The sequence below is a fragment of the Rhincodon typus genome, chromosome 1 (assembly GCF_021869965.1).
Source record: "Rhincodon typus isolate 14 chromosome 1, sRhiTyp1.1, whole genome shotgun sequence".
NCBI lineage: Eukaryota > Metazoa > Chordata > Chondrichthyes > Orectolobiformes > Rhincodontidae > Rhincodon > Rhincodon typus.
Genome location: NC_063332.1, coordinates 79,460,526 through 79,477,602, shown reverse-complemented (window position 1 = coordinate 79,477,602; position 17,077 = coordinate 79,460,526). Strand labels below are relative to the sequence as shown.

General features: G+C 39.0%; 1 protein-coding gene across 1 annotated transcript in view; it reads left to right on the top strand.

The window, feature by feature from the left end:
• The window catches only part of LOC109929396 (phospholipid-transporting ATPase VD), a 144,420-nt gene that overhangs the window by 70,262 nt on the left and 57,081 nt on the right, over positions 1-17,077 (top strand). The window contains exons 9-12 of the mRNA XM_048600041.1: positions 3,144-3,396; positions 6,065-6,300; positions 6,742-6,930; positions 10,368-10,989. Of these exons, the coding sequence (XP_048455998.1) occupies positions 3,144-3,396; positions 6,065-6,300; positions 6,742-6,930; positions 10,368-10,989 (1,300 nt within the window). The remainder of the gene's footprint in view (positions 1-3,143; positions 3,397-6,064; positions 6,301-6,741; positions 6,931-10,367; positions 10,990-17,077) is intronic.

The following is a 17,077-nucleotide window of genomic DNA, read 5'->3' as shown; positions in this document are numbered from 1 at the left end:
ACTCAGGGTAGAACTGGTGCAAAACTGGGACTGATTTTCTGAAGAAGGGTCCTGATCCGCAACGTCAGCTTTCCTGCTCCTCTGATGCTGCCCGGCCTGCTGTGTTCCTCCAGCTCCACACTGTGTTATATCTAAACTGAGACTTTCCTGGATCTTGATGGGACACCTACTCAACTGAGTCACTGACTGTGCTGACTCAAATGCACTTTTAACAAGTAATGCTATTAATGTGATTGATGTAGTATTCATGAACCTCCAAAAGATATTTGCAAATTCTAAAACCATCCTGTATGTCCAAGTCTAGGTCATAATAATGCTACGAATGTGATTGATGTTGTATTCATGAACCTCCAAAAGATATTTGATAAAATGAAACATAACAGGTTTGTCATCAAAATTAGAATCCTTGGAATAAAAGAGATGGGGCAGCATGGATATGAAGTTGACCAAGTAATAAGAAGCATAGAGTCATTGAGAGTATTTTTTGGACTGAAGGGAGGTATAGAGTCAGGTTTTATGGCACTGGTGTTGTTTTACTCTATGCATTATAATGACCTAGACTTGGACATACAGGATGGTTTTAGAATTTGCAGGTGACACAAAACTTGGAAATGTTATGAACTGAGGTGTCTATAGTGCGAAACTTCAAGAGTTTGGAATAACAGACTTTTTACAGGTGACATTTTTAATGTAGATGCATGTGAAGTTGATTTATTTTAGTGGAAAACAAAGGAAAACAACATAAAATAAAAAGTGCAAGTCTAAACAGGTGTAAGAGCAGAAGGGCCACACGTATACATGCACAAATCATTGGAGCCGGCAGAGCAGATTGAGAAAATGATTAATATAAAGTCATTTTATTAAAAGGGGTGTAGAGTACATAAGAAACTTTTGTAACCCTATATAAAATATTGATTTGATTTAACTTTTCTAGAATATTACGTCCAGCTCTGGGTGGCATAATTTTGGAAGGATGTGAGAGAATACGAAAAAGATTCATGAAAATACTCCCATAATGAAGAATGGATTGGAAAAATTACAGAATCACAGAATTGTCACAAAACGGAAGGAGGCCATTTGGCCCATTATTCCTTTACCAGTTCTGTTAACTAGTACCAATTCCTGCCTTTTCCCCATATCCCTGCACACCATTTTTATCTAAGTAATTATTAAGTACCGACTTGGAATTCTCAATTGAACCTGCATCCACTACATTTCTAGGCAGTGCATTTCACACTCTGACTACTCACTGTGTGAAGTTTTTTTTCCTCCTTGCTTTGTTTGCACATTAAATCTGTGTGGCAATGTTATTTTTACTTGTACAAGCTGGAACAGCTTCTCCCTATCTACTGTATCCAGCCCATTCATAAATTTGAAAACATCTTTCAAATCTCCTTTCAACTACCTGCTATTCCAAGGAGATCAATCCCAAATCCTTTGATTGGGTTGTATAAGATTATGGGGGACATGGGTAGGGTGAATAGAAAACACCTGTTCCCCTGAGTTGAAGGGTCAATAACAAGGGGCCATAATTTTAAGCTGAAAGTCAGGAGATTTACAGGGATTGAGGAAAAGCTTTTTCACCCAAAGGGTGCAGGGAATTTGAAATGTACCATTTGGAAAGATATTTGAAGTGGGAAATCTCACAACCTTTAAAAAGTACTTGGATGAGCACTTGAAATCCTGTAATATTCAAGGTTATGGACAGAGTGCTGGAAAGTAGAAGTAGTATAGATGTAGAGTAGTTTTTTTTTGTTGGTGTACACTCAATGGGCCAAAGGTCATCTTCTGTACTGTATAATTCTAAACTTCAGTCTGTCCTCTAAACTGAAGTTTCTTATTCCTGAAACCATTCTTCTGCACTCTGTCCAGTGTATTGTGGTACCCACAATTGTACACAATGCTCCAACTGAGATATAACAAGAGTCTTGTACAAGTTGAATTTCACCTCCTTGCTTTGCACTTTATGCCCCTACTGATAAAGATGAGAACACTGTATGCTTTATTAACTGTTCTCTCCAGTTGTCCTACCACCTTCAAAGATCTATACACCCAGGTACATCTGCTCCTGCACCCCCTTTAGAATTGTGCAATTCTACACTGTCCTCCTCAGAGTTTACAATTCTTCCAAGTTTAGTGTCATCTGCAAACTTGGAAATTGTTCCCTGCGCACCAAGATCCAGATCATTGATATATATTAGGAAAAACAGGGGTCCCAATACAGACTTGTGGGGAACTCCAATACATACCTTGCTCCAGCCTGAAAAATATCTATTGGCCAACACTCGGGAGCTATTTACCTTGGAGAAGTTAAAGTTAGAAGGTGATTTGGTGGAGGTGTTCAAAATCACGAGAGGTCTAGACATAGTGCACAGGGAGTAATTGTCCCCATTGACATTGTGCACTTGAAGACTTTGATATATGATGATTGGCAAAAGAAGCAGAGGTGACACAAGGAAATTCTTTTTTACAGAGTGGCTAGGATGTGAACTGCACTATCTGCAAGTGTGGCCGAGGCAGGGTCAATTGGGGCCTTCAGAAGAAAATTAGCTGATAATATGAAACAAATTGCAGGCTATGTAGAAAAGGCAGGGTGTAGAATGAGCTGAATTTAAGAGGCTTTACGGAGAGCCAGTATAAACACAAGGGCCAAGTGGTCTTTGGTGCAATAACTATTCCATGATGTGTTTCTAATTCTGATAAAACTTTTTAAAAGAAAGCAAGTGTTTTATCAGTATATTTTCTGCCACTTTAGAAACAACTGATGTAGAAACCACAGAAATATCTGGTACAAATTGTGTGGTATGGAAAGGAAAGCATACCCCACAGAGACTAGGAAAATCATCAGTGAATTTACTACAATTGCATTAATTGAATAGCCGGGGGAACGGGATTGGTGGGCGGTGGGGAAGGGGGTGGTGGTGGTGGTGGTGGTGGTGGTGGTTGACCAGCTTTTTATTGGAAGACAAAGGTTTTTGAAATATAAGATGCATAATTTTTTATGAGTTATGTTTAGTGTTATGAATTCACAAAGGTCCAAAGTGCAATTTTGCAGTCTGTTTCACATGCTCTGAAAATAGTGAAATGGATAACATCAAATTTGCGAACTAAAACTCATACCATCCTGGCTCTTTATTTTTAAGGTATTGATCCCAATTTCCTTGTATGTGTCCATTGAAATTGTCAAGCTGGGCCAAATACTACTCCTCCAGAGTGACATTGATTTGTATGATGAAAATACAAATTCTACCATTCAGTGTCGGGCATTGAACATCACTGAAGACCTGGGGCAGATTGAATACCTATTTTCAGATAAAACTGGAACACTTACAGAGAACAAAATGGTTTTCTGCAGGTGCAACATTGCTGGGATTGAGTATTTTCATGAAGAAAATGGTATGTTCGTATTTTGTTTATAATCTAGGGGTTTCACTTACAAAATCTGATTATTTTACTGGATTTTGAAGGTACTTAAATATTCACATGGACTATCTCACCGTTTGAGGTTATCCAGTCAGTCATGGATACACTGACTAAGAAGATTTGGTGTATTTTTTCTCAAGTGGCTTAGCTCAACCCACTCAGCCATTTATGTAGAAAACATTTTCATTGGTTTTAAAGCATCCAAAGGTAATCAAAGGTGTTTCACAAATGTAACTTATTTCTTATTACAGAAGAGAACTTAAAAATATGGGGTTTATTTAATAAACTCTTTGCTTTATAATTTTGTACAGTTCTATTTAATGGAATGGGATTTACATAACAAATTTATAGATTTTCTTAAATTATATGGAAATATTAATTTTTCATGCTGACTTCCTTTTAAAATCAGAAACTTGTGTTAAAGTTCGGTTGCTTTATTTTGTTTGTTTTCATATGTACCAGTTAGGACTGTTAACTTGAACGTGGGTTTAGTTATATGCGCAAAAAGAAGCCGTTCCAGTCAATAGTAATGATCATAGAATCCCTACAGTGTGAAAGCAGGCCATTAATCCCATCGAGTCCATATAGACCCTTCAAAGAGCATCCCACTCAGACCCACCCACCTCTGCTCCCATCCTATCCCTGTAACCTTGCTTCTCCCTTGGTTAACCTACCTAGCCTGCACATCCCTTGACACCATGGGCAATTGAGCATGGCCAATACATTTAACCTGCACGTCTTTGTGGGAGTAAACAGAGCACCCAGAGGAAACCCATGCAGACATGGGGAGAATGTGCAAACTCCACACAGTCACCCAAGGGTGGAATTGAATCCGGGTCCCTGGCATTGTGAGGCAGCAGTGCTAACCACTGAGCCCTGTGCTGCTCTAGCAAAGGCAAAGTTACAATGGTCATATAGACAATAGAAGTAACATTAGGAAACCAGTATGTTTTCATTGCTGTGAGACAGGGCGCATAAAAACAATTATTGGAACTGGAATGGTAAACTGATGGCAGTAGTAGGAATCTTTTGGGAAGTTTCAGAAAAAGTTATACTAGAAGGATGCATGTTAAAATAAAGGTAATGGTCCAAGTGAAACTTGTGAGTCAAAAAACACTGAAGCTGGGAATTTGAGTCAGCCTTCTTCCCGAAGAGAAGTCCAGAAGAGCTGAAAAGGAGATTGAAAGTCACTGGCTGGGTATTGAAACACGTTAGCACTTAAAAGAACCCCTGCTTGCTGGTGATTGTTTGCTGCAGCTGAGGGGGGGTGGTGAAGGAAGTCCATAAGCAATATTTACTTGGTGCAGCCAGGAAGTACTCAACCTCCAAGAAATCCAGTACCACAGAGTAAAACTATGCAAAATCTGGAATTGTGCCCATGAATAGAGTGTTCTTTATTCATTCACGGGATGAGGGCATCGCTGACCAGGCAGCATTTATTGCCCATCCCTAATTGTCCAGAGAGCAGGTTAGAGTCAGCCACATTGCTGTGGGTCTAGAGTAACGTGTAGGCCAGATCAGTTAAGGATGGCAGTTTCCGTCCCTAAAGGACATTAGTGAACTAGATGGGTCTTTCCTGACAATCAACAATGGATTCATGGTCATCATTAGATCCTTAATTCCAGATATTTTTACTGAATTCAAATTCCACCAGGATTCGAACCTGGGTGCCCAGAACATTATCTGGGTCTCTGGATTAACAGTCAAGCAATAATACCACTAGGCCATTGCCTCCTGTAGACAGGATTCCAGTGGAAGTCAATCTCAGGGGAAGGGATTAAACAATAATGAACAGTCATTAAGGCAATCCATGCATGACTGTAGGTTTTAAGGGAGAATGAAAGCTAGATCTTTGAAAGTTAAGAAATGACATTGTATGTGAAGGAAGCAAAAATACAATGAGTTATGGTGACTTGTTAGTGTCAGTCTGATGGTTGTTGATGAGAAGTTACTGGAATCTGTCTGAACTACATATTCTATTTGATACGTTTTGAGGGCTGATCGACCATAGTTCGTCTGTCAATTTACATTTGCCTCATCAGTTCTGGGTGTCAGAGTACAAGATGTGTTGATTTAACTTTTACATTGTAATTTTATACAGTGAAGTATAGTTCAAAACCACGGAGTCTTGTGATTTTATTCCCTTACTAACTACGTGAGATCTCAAACTTTCTCTGCTTTAAACATAAAGAAAATTATTGATCCCCAACAAAATCATAATTTAACGGCCTCGTCAGGGATTTAACAGAATGCGTACAGTGTGAAAACAGGCCATTTGGCCCAACAAATCCACACCGACTCTCCAAAGAGCATCCCACCCTGACTCACCCCCCCCACCCTATCCCTGTAACTCTGCATTTCCCATGGCTAAACCTCCTAACCGACACATTTCTGGACAGTATGGGTTTCATAGCAGAAAAGAGTCATTTTGTGCTCATATATACTGAATATGTGTTTAAAAACAATTTTGTGCATCATGCCTTTTGAAATGTTTAAATGGGATATTTGTAAGGAATGTTTGAAATGTACTGAGAGATTTCTGATCTGTGCTTTTTGTCTGAAGAGAACACTAGAATGTTTGAGTCATTGCACTTCAACCCTTTATATTCATCTTGATTTTTGTCTTTCATCTGCCCAATAGCAAAAAGGCTGGAGTTCTATCAGGATTTTAATTCTGAAGATTTTTGTAACATTTCTGTGGAACCTATTTGTAAGTGTCACCATTCGAACAGCTGCAGATCTCTACCAACAGTGGGAAGCCACAGCTCATTGAATTTCTTGACTGCTAAATGCTCAACATTGACTAAGAAAGATGTATATGAGGATAAACATGAAACAATTTCATATTCACGTAAAGTGGCATTCAGCACCTCAATTGTGAGTACATCCACTTTGTGTTGTTCCTTTTAATTATAAAGTCATATAATTAATATCTCCATTTTAGTTTCCTAACTTTGATACAACAGTAGATGGACAGTGAAACCTCTCAGTTAACATTTCTCACTCTTGCTCCATCTTCCTCAGTTTAATACATTTTTCCAAATTTGTAGGCTGCCAAAGCTGCAACAGACATATGATCAGTATGTTTCTTTCAGTACCTTTCATTTTTGGAAAGGCCTTTCCTTCAGAAATAAAGAAACTTAAATGCTTGTGAAAGATAAAGCTATTAGAATTGTACCTTAAAATAAGTTACCATTTCTTTCTCCTTTGTTGTCTGCACACACATTTCCAGTCTGCCTCCCCCAATTTCTGTCTCCTCACACTCTCTATACTGCAGATCTTAACAAATTCTTTGCCTAATAATGTTCTGATTTTCAGGAGAGAGATGTTGCACCAGATTCTCAACTTCTAAGGAAATTAGAACTAATCACGTCTCAACCGCTATATTTATTGGATAAGGCAGAAAATGTGCCTTGCCTGGAATACACTTATATTCTGGACTTCTTCCTTGCCTTAGCCATCTGTAACACTGTTGTGGTGTCATCCCTGAACCAGCCACGACAGCGGGTAAGGTCAACAATTGTCCAAAGTTTGATTTGTTTAATTAAAGTTTTCTTAAAACTCTGAAATATGGATTTAAGTTGTGATATGACTGATGGATGAAACTCTGCTATTTGATTTATATGAGTTCGATGTGAAATTAGTAGGTATAGTTTCAATCTGTTTAGTGAGTATCAGCTCCACGCAAAGCTGCCTCGAATGTAATATTATTTTTTCTTAAACTGAGATCACCTTCAAAATCTCTGGCATTGTTGGTGAAGGAAGTTGCATACTGTCACCAATGCAATGGAGATGAGGTGGTGAGGTTGAGCTTATTTGACAAGGGGAGGCCTGAGACACGAAGAATGAACCTTCATTTTGACACAAGGTCCGAAAATGGAAAATACCTTTCTCGCTGGCGTCCTTCATCTTGGTAAACTATGAAAAATATTATCCAACATGTATTTTTCCTCAGTCAACTTCTAGTCTCCTCCAGCTTATGATTCTTCAAGCAAAGTAGTAGCACCGATGAAGTGTTCACAAGTGTTGTGGTAATCTATTATTAAACTAACTTCCTTCAAGTAAATAAATATTGAATTGATTACACTGCCTTAGCTCAATGTTGGTTGATGTTAAAAAGAAAGTGCATATAGTCTCACTGAAAAATTTTGAAATAATGATTAAATAAGATGGATAAGGGCAGGGACAGAGACAAAGTTAGATGTGAGTTCACATATAGATTTTCAGACTCGAGGTCCTTCTAATGTGAAAAAAAATTAAGGTCTAAGATTGCTCAGATTATGCTATTACAGATGATAAAGGCATTACATTGCGATAATTAAAAACCAAAAGAACTGCGGATGCTGTAAATCTGGATCAAAAACAAAGTTGCTGGCAAAGCTCAGCAGGTCTGGCAGCATCTGTGAAGAAAAAAAAATCAGAGCTAACATTTCGGATCTGGTGACCGTTTCTCGGAATCAGTTGGACAGAACTTCCTTAGTTCTGAGGAAGGGTCACCGGACCCGAAACGTTAACTCTGATTTTTACTCACATTGCGATAATTATTGTTTTAACGGAGCTTGAAAAGGAAAATACAGTAAACCTTAATTAAATGTGTAGGTGGCCCCAAATGTAGTTTTGTACATTGAAGAAGACTATTGTTTTAAAGCTGAGATGTTAACTGAGGTGCAATCTGCTTGTTCTTTTTGTGCTTAAATATCCATTGTTAAGAGTGGTATTCTCCTGGGACCTTGGCCAATTTGCCTTCTTTAATCTATGCCACAAAAAATCAGCTGGCAGTTCAACTTATTGCTATCCATGGGACCCTACCATGCAAAAAGTGATTCTTGGGTTTATCCACATGATAGTAACAATGTAATAGAATCAATTTATTGGGAAATACTTTGGCAAATTACGAGAAGTTAATAAGTTCTTTAAACTGTTTTTCTGTTACTTAATTAGATTTCCATATTTGGAGTTTCTATTAATAGATGGATTGGTGAATGTTTTTGAGATTTCTTGACTTCATGCAGTGGCATAGTTCGGGCTGCTTACAAAATAGGTACAATAAGTGCAATGAATTTCATTTGATCTTAGTTTTCCAATTTTACCTACTCTTGAGGATGTACCCATTAGATTGCTACTGATTTATATTAATGTTTTCATTTTGTATTCCTGCTGTCAAAGGTGGGGCAAAAAGAGGTATGGTAATTTATCTATATGTTAAGTAAACTTTGAAATTGGTCCAATCAGTTCAGTTCATAAAGGAAATGTTTAAATATGTTACATTTTTGAAGAATCACAGACCTTAGGGTGAAGGTACACCCATTATTGGTTGGGAGCGAGTTCCAGGATTTTGACTGGCAACAGTGAAGGAGCAGTAATATACTTCTAAGTCAGGAATATGTGCCAGTTGAAGGCGAACTTGGAGGGAGTGGTGTTTTCATGTGTTGCTGCCCTTGTTCTGCTTGGTTGTAGCAGTTGCTGATTTGGGTAATATTAAATTTCTTACAATGTGCTGCGTGATAACATCAGTCATAACTTCAGCTGGGATCATATTAATTGCTTATGACCCTTCTGATTAGGGAACAACTCTGAAGGAAATTTAAAATATGCACTTGAGACTTCAGATTCATTATATTGAAAGTACAAAAACATAACATTATTAAATGTATAGATTATTTTTCTAAGTTTTCTTTTAAATGCAGCAATTACATTTATGATCAAAAGTAATGATTATCAGTGAACTAATTTTTTCAGAAAAAAGAGACATTCAAGAATGCCAAGTCTCAAAGGGAGCAACAGTTTATTGTGCATTAGAAAAGGGTCCTGATTGGTTGGCAAGTAGACTCCAGCCACTATTGCCATGGAGAAATCACCAAGAAGCCATAGTTCGCACATTAAATTCAAATTAAAACTCAAACTTTTTTGAGGCCAATGGGGAAGTAGCACAAGGAAAAGATTCAGTCTACCCCTCCTTGCTTACAGATTGGCCATTTGAGAGATTGAAAATGTAGTTATGAATATTGGTTGACTTAGAAAGGTTTGGAGGAGGAACAAGTGAGCAGTGAGAACAAGAGATTGAAATTATCAATATTTTAAAGTGGGGATTCAGAACTATTGTTATTGAATAATTTGACAAGGATTATACGCAGATCTTTAAAATGCTCTGTCCTTGATTGAGCCTTCCATTCCAACACAATTTTAGACTAAATAAAAAAATACAAAAGAATTGCAGATGCTGGAAATCAGCCACAAAGCCAAAACAAAATTGTTTTAGCTTTTTGTAACACTATTAAATAATGATGGCATCTTATTTTACAGTTCAAGTGATGACTCATTGAAAACATGATGATTACGCTGACCTACTAATGTGATCTGTACTCTCACGTTGTGATTATGTTAATATTGAATTTTCCCTTCGGCTCTTCCAGACATCTGTATGAGACACAATTTGTGCACCTGCAAGTTCATTCGTGGTGCATCGGTTTGGTTTCCTGGAATAAAGTCCCAAGTAGATCTCATTGAACATAGATTACTGTTTGCACATCACAACACAACACAAGTTGGCTTTAAGTGATAACACAGTGTGGAGCTGGAGGAACTGTGTTATCTCTGACTTCCAGCATCAGCAGTTCTTACTATCTCTGCACAAGCTGGCTTTATCTGTTGATTGGAGCAGAGTTGCATTGTTAGCCAATATTAGTCAATTCAATTCTAGAAAAAGTTGTAAAAACAGAGGGAATTCTCTAGGCAATTGCATATCAGTCATGATTCTTAATTTGTAATGAATTAATTATGTGGAAGAACAAAGTGTTAATGATCCCTTGTCCTCCTTCACTGTATCAAACATTATTTTTAAAAAACACTAATCTTTCGCTTTTGGAATGAAGTAATTTTTTGTATTCATGTGAAGGTGGAAAAGCTTATTTATTTAATTACGATGTATTTTTATGTCAATAAAGGTCAGAATACCTTCAGTCAGCAATTCTCCAAGCAAGTCGCTGGAAGAGATAAAGCAAATGTTTCATAAATTTTCAGTGTCTAGTGCAAGCCCTTCATCTCTTTCAAGTGGAAAATATTCATCTACAGAAAGTCCAAGTACTTTTACTAACAGACTGCTGAATCGAGTGAAGCCGGCTTCCTCACCCAGTGTACTCCAAAAACAAATGGAAAAATCTGTTGGATTAACTAAGGAAGTTAAAGCCACTGGTGGCCCCTCTGAAACTAATGAAAATGTTCAAAATATGTCAAAAGAGCTTGATGAAACTGCAGGCAGTTCACCTGCAGGTCGGGGCACCTCCGCAGAAGAATTGCGTTATGAAGCTGAGAGTCCAGATGAAGCTGCGTTAGTACATGCGGCTCGGGCCTATAAATGCACTTTAATATCTAAGACCTGTAATCAAGTCACTGTGGAACTTAACAAAATAGGACAATTGCATTTTCAACTCTTGCATATCTTACCATTTGACTCAATTCGAAAGAGAATGTCTGTGGTAGTCCGACATCCACTGACTAATAAAGTGGTTGTTTATACAAAAGGTGCTGATTCAGTAATGATGGATCTTTTGGATGTCTCTGCTAAAGGTATGTAGAGTCTTACTGTACTAGCATTTGTTTGTCCTTGAAATGTTTCCAGACTCCTCAACCTGGAGAAACATCCTGCCTGTTAGAATTTTACAGAAGTTTAATCAGATTTGAATTACTTATTGTCACGTGTATTCTATGTAGAAATACAGTGTGAAGTGTGTACCTTCGCTGTACATGCATGGCGCCATTCACATTAACTTAGAATAAGCTAAGAAAAAAAAAGATAACTTGAGAGAGTCCAACTTTCCTTTCCACTGCTGCAGTCCCCTCCGGGCTTTCCAGCCCATGCCATGCCGCTACCTCACAGGCCCGCTCTCGGCCGCCACTGCCTCACCAGCCCACTCTTGATCTGCCACCATCGCTCTGGTCCATGCTCGATCCACCACACGCATTCAGCTCCCACCATGAGGTTCCCAGTCGCGACCCAGCTCCCAATAGTCATTCTTCTAAACTCCAATGAATACAGTTCCAGTTGAACCAAACTCCACATATTACAGTCCTGAAATCACCAATATGGGTCTAGTGAACCTTCACTGCACTCCCTCTATTGCAAGTATATCCTGTCTTAGGTAGGGAGAGCAATATGTTAAAATCGAAAGTAAAAATATTTTTAAAAATATATAGAGGAGTTTCTTCATCATTTCTTGTCTCCTATGCATCATTATCCAAACAAAAAGAATTCAGCAAGTAATCAGACTGAGCTGTGACTGTCTGTATCACATTTTCTACCTCAGTTACAGATGGATGCTTATTAAAGGCATACCGTCTGTTATTACAAATCGGCTGAAAGGAATGAGAAGTGACATTGTGAATTGGGTTAAGTTTTTGATTGGTAAATCTTTAGACAAATAGATAAGAAAGAGTCAAATAAGTATTTGATGAAATATAAAGCAAGTCCACGTGGAAATATGTCTGTGAGGAGGCTATTATTCCATTTGTGTAAAAAGTAAACATAGCCAAGAATTGAGGTAAGATGCGGTATTGAACTAAAAGTAATGGTTTTCACAGATGTCAACCTAAGTGTAAATCCAGTAGAGTGGGAGAGCTATAAAATGCAATAAAGGGATATACCTAAAGTAATGAGAGGTGCAAAAAGGGAATATAAAAGGAATTGGTAAGTGATATATTAAGAAAATGACCATGTTAAAGAGTCCATTAATGACAGGTGCAGATGAGACTTATGGACAATAGGAAATAGCAGTCTCGTCAAATTCTTGCTTTGCATTTGTTTTCACAAGGAAGGAAGCGAATAAAATACCAGCTGTTCAAGGGCAACTAAAAATATGTTAAGGTAAGGAAGTTAGTGGATTTAACATAAATCTGTTTAAAAATCTGGAAATAGAAAATCTAATGAAACTTGAAATGGACATATCTCCAGAATCTGTTTCCAGCCAGAGTATGAAATGACGTAGTTGAAGATGTTACATATGTGTTACTTGCAATTTTCCAAAGCTCATTATGTTCAGGAAATTTACCTTTACATTGCAAAATGTCAATATCACTCTATTAGTTAAAAAAAAAACATGGGAGGGAGGGGAGAAGAAACCAGCAAAGAATGAGCCTGTCAGTTTAACATCACCTGCAAAGCCAGTACTTCTACTCCATCTTCAGTTGTCCTTGAAAAAGTTGTCACTGCCGTCCTCATAGCACTGATTTACCCACAGTGTTGTAAGGGAGACAGTATCAAGATAGTGACTCAGTGATAGTGAAAAAATGCTGATGTAGCTCCAAATCAAGATGGTGCATGACTTTCGAGGTAGTTTGGAAATGTTAGTGTCTCCATGCACCCACTGCCCTTATTCTTCTAGAAGTTTGGATGGTGCTGCCAAAGGAGCCTCGGCAAGTTACTGATTCTTGAAGACGGTACATGCTGCTAACACTGTGCGTTGGTGATCAAGGAAGTATTTAAGGTGGCTGATGGGGTGTCAATCAAAGGGGCTGGATGATAGCTAGAGCTTCTTGAATCTTGTTTGAGCTGAGGGGTGGCTCAGTAATTAGCACTGCTGCCTCACAGCGCCAGGGACTCGGGTTCGATTCCACCCTCGGGCGACTGTCTGTGTGGAGTTTGCACATTCTGCCTGTGTCTGCGTGGGTTTCTTCCGGGTGCTCTGATTTCCTCCCACAGTCCAAAGGTATGCATGCTGGGTGGATTGGCCATGCTAAATTGCCCATAGTGTTCAGGGATGTGTAGCTTAGGTGGGTTATAAGGGGATGGGTCTGGGTGGGATTCTCCAAGGGTCAGTGTGGACTTGTTGGGCCGAAGGGCCTGTTTCCACGCTGTAGGGATTCTATTCAATGATTCTGTCCTGCTTAAGATGGTTTTTGCTTGGTATATTTATGGTGTGAATCTATTTCACAATATCACCTTAAGCCTGAATGTTGTCCAGGTCTTGCTACATGTGGGAAGGAACTGCTTCATTACTTGAGTTGGGAATAGTAATCAGTGTTATGAGTGACTGCTAATTTCATGCAGAGGCAAAGACCCAATTCCTATATAGGGCTCAGGAGAGGAAAGTGTCCTTGATCTGACCTAGTTCTGCTGTAATCCCTTCTATTGTTTTCTGAAAGAGAGAGTGGAATGTCAGTGGCTGCGTATCACTGTTTTTGAATGATGTGCTTGCCATAACTTAATAGCTGGAGGAATGAAAAGTGCAGAAAGGCATGCCAGGAATAGCACCAGGCATACCTAAAAACGAGATGCCAACCTGGTGAAGCTATCAAACAAGATTACTTGCTTGACAAATAACAAAAGCAGCAAATGATGCACAGAACTAAGCAATCTAAGTGCTGCAATCTTCCCACATCTAGTCATGAATGGTGGTGGACAATCAAACAACTCATTAGAGGAGGAGGCTCCACAATATCCCCATTCTCGATGCTGGAGAGCCCAGCATATTACTGCAAAAGTTAAGGCTGAAGCATTTGCAATAATCTTCAGCCAGACTTGCCAAGTGGTTGATTGATCTTGGCCTCCTCCTGAGGTGTCCAGCATCAGCCAGTCTTCAGCCAATTCAGCTTCATTCCACATGATTTCAAGAAACTTTAGAGGTATTGGATACTGCAATGAGTATGGGACCTAACAACATTCCGGCAATAGTACTGAAGGTTTGTGCTCCAGATCTGGAACATGCTGCACTCCTAGCCGTGCTGTTTCAATACAGCTACAACACTGAAATCCACGTGACAATGTGGAAAATTGTCCAGGTATGACCTGTACATTAAAAAGTAGGACAAATCCAATCTGGCCAACTACTGCCCCATGACTCACTCTCAATCATCAGTGCCAATGTCCTAGAAATCTAAAGCCCTCCCTCCTACACCATCTCTCCAGCCACGCATTCATCTGGACTAACTGGCTTTTTCTATACACATTAGCATTTCGCACCAGAAGTAATCCAGAGATTACTACCTTTTAAATCCTGTTTTGCTTTTAATCTACTTCCTAGCTCCCTAAATTTTGAATACTTTGGGAGAGATTACTGCTTTCCCCTGCAGAGTAATCTCCCCAACAGTATCCAAAATGGTACATTTGTTAGAAAGAGGGACGGCCACAGGGGACTCCTGCACTTCCTGCCTTCCTCTGCTGTGCATGGTGGTCCCCCATATTATGGACCAGACCAAACCCCCTCAAAATATGTTAAGACAGCCTAGACCCCAACTTTTTCTTATGTTTAAAGGCAAGTGTAAAGCGGTGTGTTCCAGATATGATCTGATTGGTCAAGTTACCACACTTGAAGAAAAACACACTTTATTCTTACTATCTAGTTAAAATGCAAACAAAAGAAAGAGCTAACGTAACATAATTCTATTGGAAAACTTAACAGAATAATAGATTATTTAACTACTAAGCAGCAACTGTTCCAATACAGTAACATCCCATAATCACATCCCTGGCAAAGGCAAATTCAATAAATATATCTCATGTATAATTCTCCATTCCAAGAAGAAAGTACATCAAGAGAAGACTGTGTGTGTGTGTGTGTGTGAGAGAGACAACTTTTGCTGGAGCAGGGAGAGATGTAAAGCAGCTTCCATATGCCAACAGCTACTGAAAATTAAATGAAAATCCTGTCGGATTCTGTGGGAGCTTGACCACACTCCTTCATGCTCTTGAATTGTTGTAACTTTTAAGAAAAAGCCCCAAGGCATCAAAAGCTGTTTACTTTATTGGCTGGGAACAGACTCCTCAGCACCTCTGTCTGAACCTCTTTTCATAGAAAATAAAACTATGACAGAGGGCGCCTCTTAAAGCTGTAGTATCACCACACCACCCCCCTTAAAAAACACCATCAACATACAAAGATGGCTTCATTTTTAAAAAGCTTAAAGCTTCACGCTATTAGTACAGTACAATACATATACATTACATTGACTCTAAGCATGCAAACATTCACTACTACAGTCCATTTTAATCTTTTTTTTCCACCACCAAACACCTTCTTCATCTTTCATCACAGTTGCGACAATGCATCGGTAATTATGTTCTCTCATCCTGCCACGTGTGTAATTTTCAAATTGAATAGTTGCAATATTAAGCTGCATCTAAGTAGTCTGGAATTTTTGTCCTTAAATTTTTCCAAAAACTTTCAAGGGTTATGATCAGTATACACAATTGTCTCAGATACATTGCTAGCAATATAAATGTTGAAATGTTGCAATGTCAGCACCAAACTCAGGGTCTCTTTCTCAATGATGGAATATTTCTGTTGATGAATATTCAGTTTTTTGGCAAAATACCCAATAGGTCTTTTTATCCTCTTGTCATTGTCTTGTAAGAGTGCAGGAGGAACGCACAAATCGCTCACATCAATATTGAATGGCTTTGCGTAGTTAGGTGTGGCTAACGCTGGGATAGTGGATAACACAGCTTTCAATTGTCAGATGCCTTCTGACACTCTTCATCCACTGGAATATTTTGAACCGCTTCAACAGGTCAGTCAGTGGAGCAAGCACATTCTTAAAATTTGGTACAAACTTCTGATAAAAACCATTCAGTCCCAGGAATCGTAGCACTTCCCTCTCTTGATGGTATGGGAAACTCCCCATAATGTTTGTTTTCACATCCCATGGGACCATCTGTCCATGTCCAGTGACATGGCCCAGGAATGTGACTTGGTCTTTTGTGAACTCACACTTAGCCAGGTTTATCACCGAACCTGCCTCCTGAAGTCAATTGAACAAATCCGATAGATGCTGCAAATATTCCATCCGTTTGTGACTAAAAATCACTAGATCGTCTATGTCCACCACACAATTGGATAACTCCATAATGACTTTATTGGTTAGCCTGTGAAATGTGGCTGGCACATTTTTCATACTAAATGGCATGACTTTAAACTGATATAGTCCATTCGGTGTTGCAAAAGCCGAAGTTTCCTTTGCTTTTTTAGATAAAAGTACCTGCCAGTATCCTCTGAGTAAGTTTGTCCGATTTCTCCTCATAGGTAATACTCTCCAAACAGGCAACATTCTGGTAAACCTTTTCTGTACCTTCGCCAATGCCTCCACATCTTCTGGTAGTGTGGTGACCAGAACTGTACACAATATTCCAAATGTGGCCTAATTAAATTTTACACAGCTGCAACTTGCCAGTTTTCATGCTCATTGTTCCAGCTGATGAAGGCAAGTGTACCATATGCCTTCTTGACCACCTTATCTACTTGTGTTGCCACTTTCAGGGAACTGTGGACCTGTTCACCTAGATCCCTGTGTATGTTAATGCTTCTAAGGATCCTTGCCATTTGCTATATATTTCCCTCCTGCATTAGATCTTTTAAAATGCTTCACCTTGCATTTGTCTGGATTAAATGGCATTTGTCATTATTCTGCCTGGTCTTCAGCCTATCTATATCTGGCTGTGTCATCTGGTAGTCCTCCTCGCTATCCACAGTTCCCCAACCTTTTCATCATCTGCACACTTACTAATCAGACCATCTACATTCTCCTCCAGAGATAGTAGGAACTGCAGATGCTGGAGAATCTGAGATAATAAGGTGTTAGAGCTGGATGAACACAGCAGGCCAAGCAGCATCAGAGGAGCAGGAAGGCTGACGTTTCGGGCCTAGACCCTTCTTCAGAAAAATGA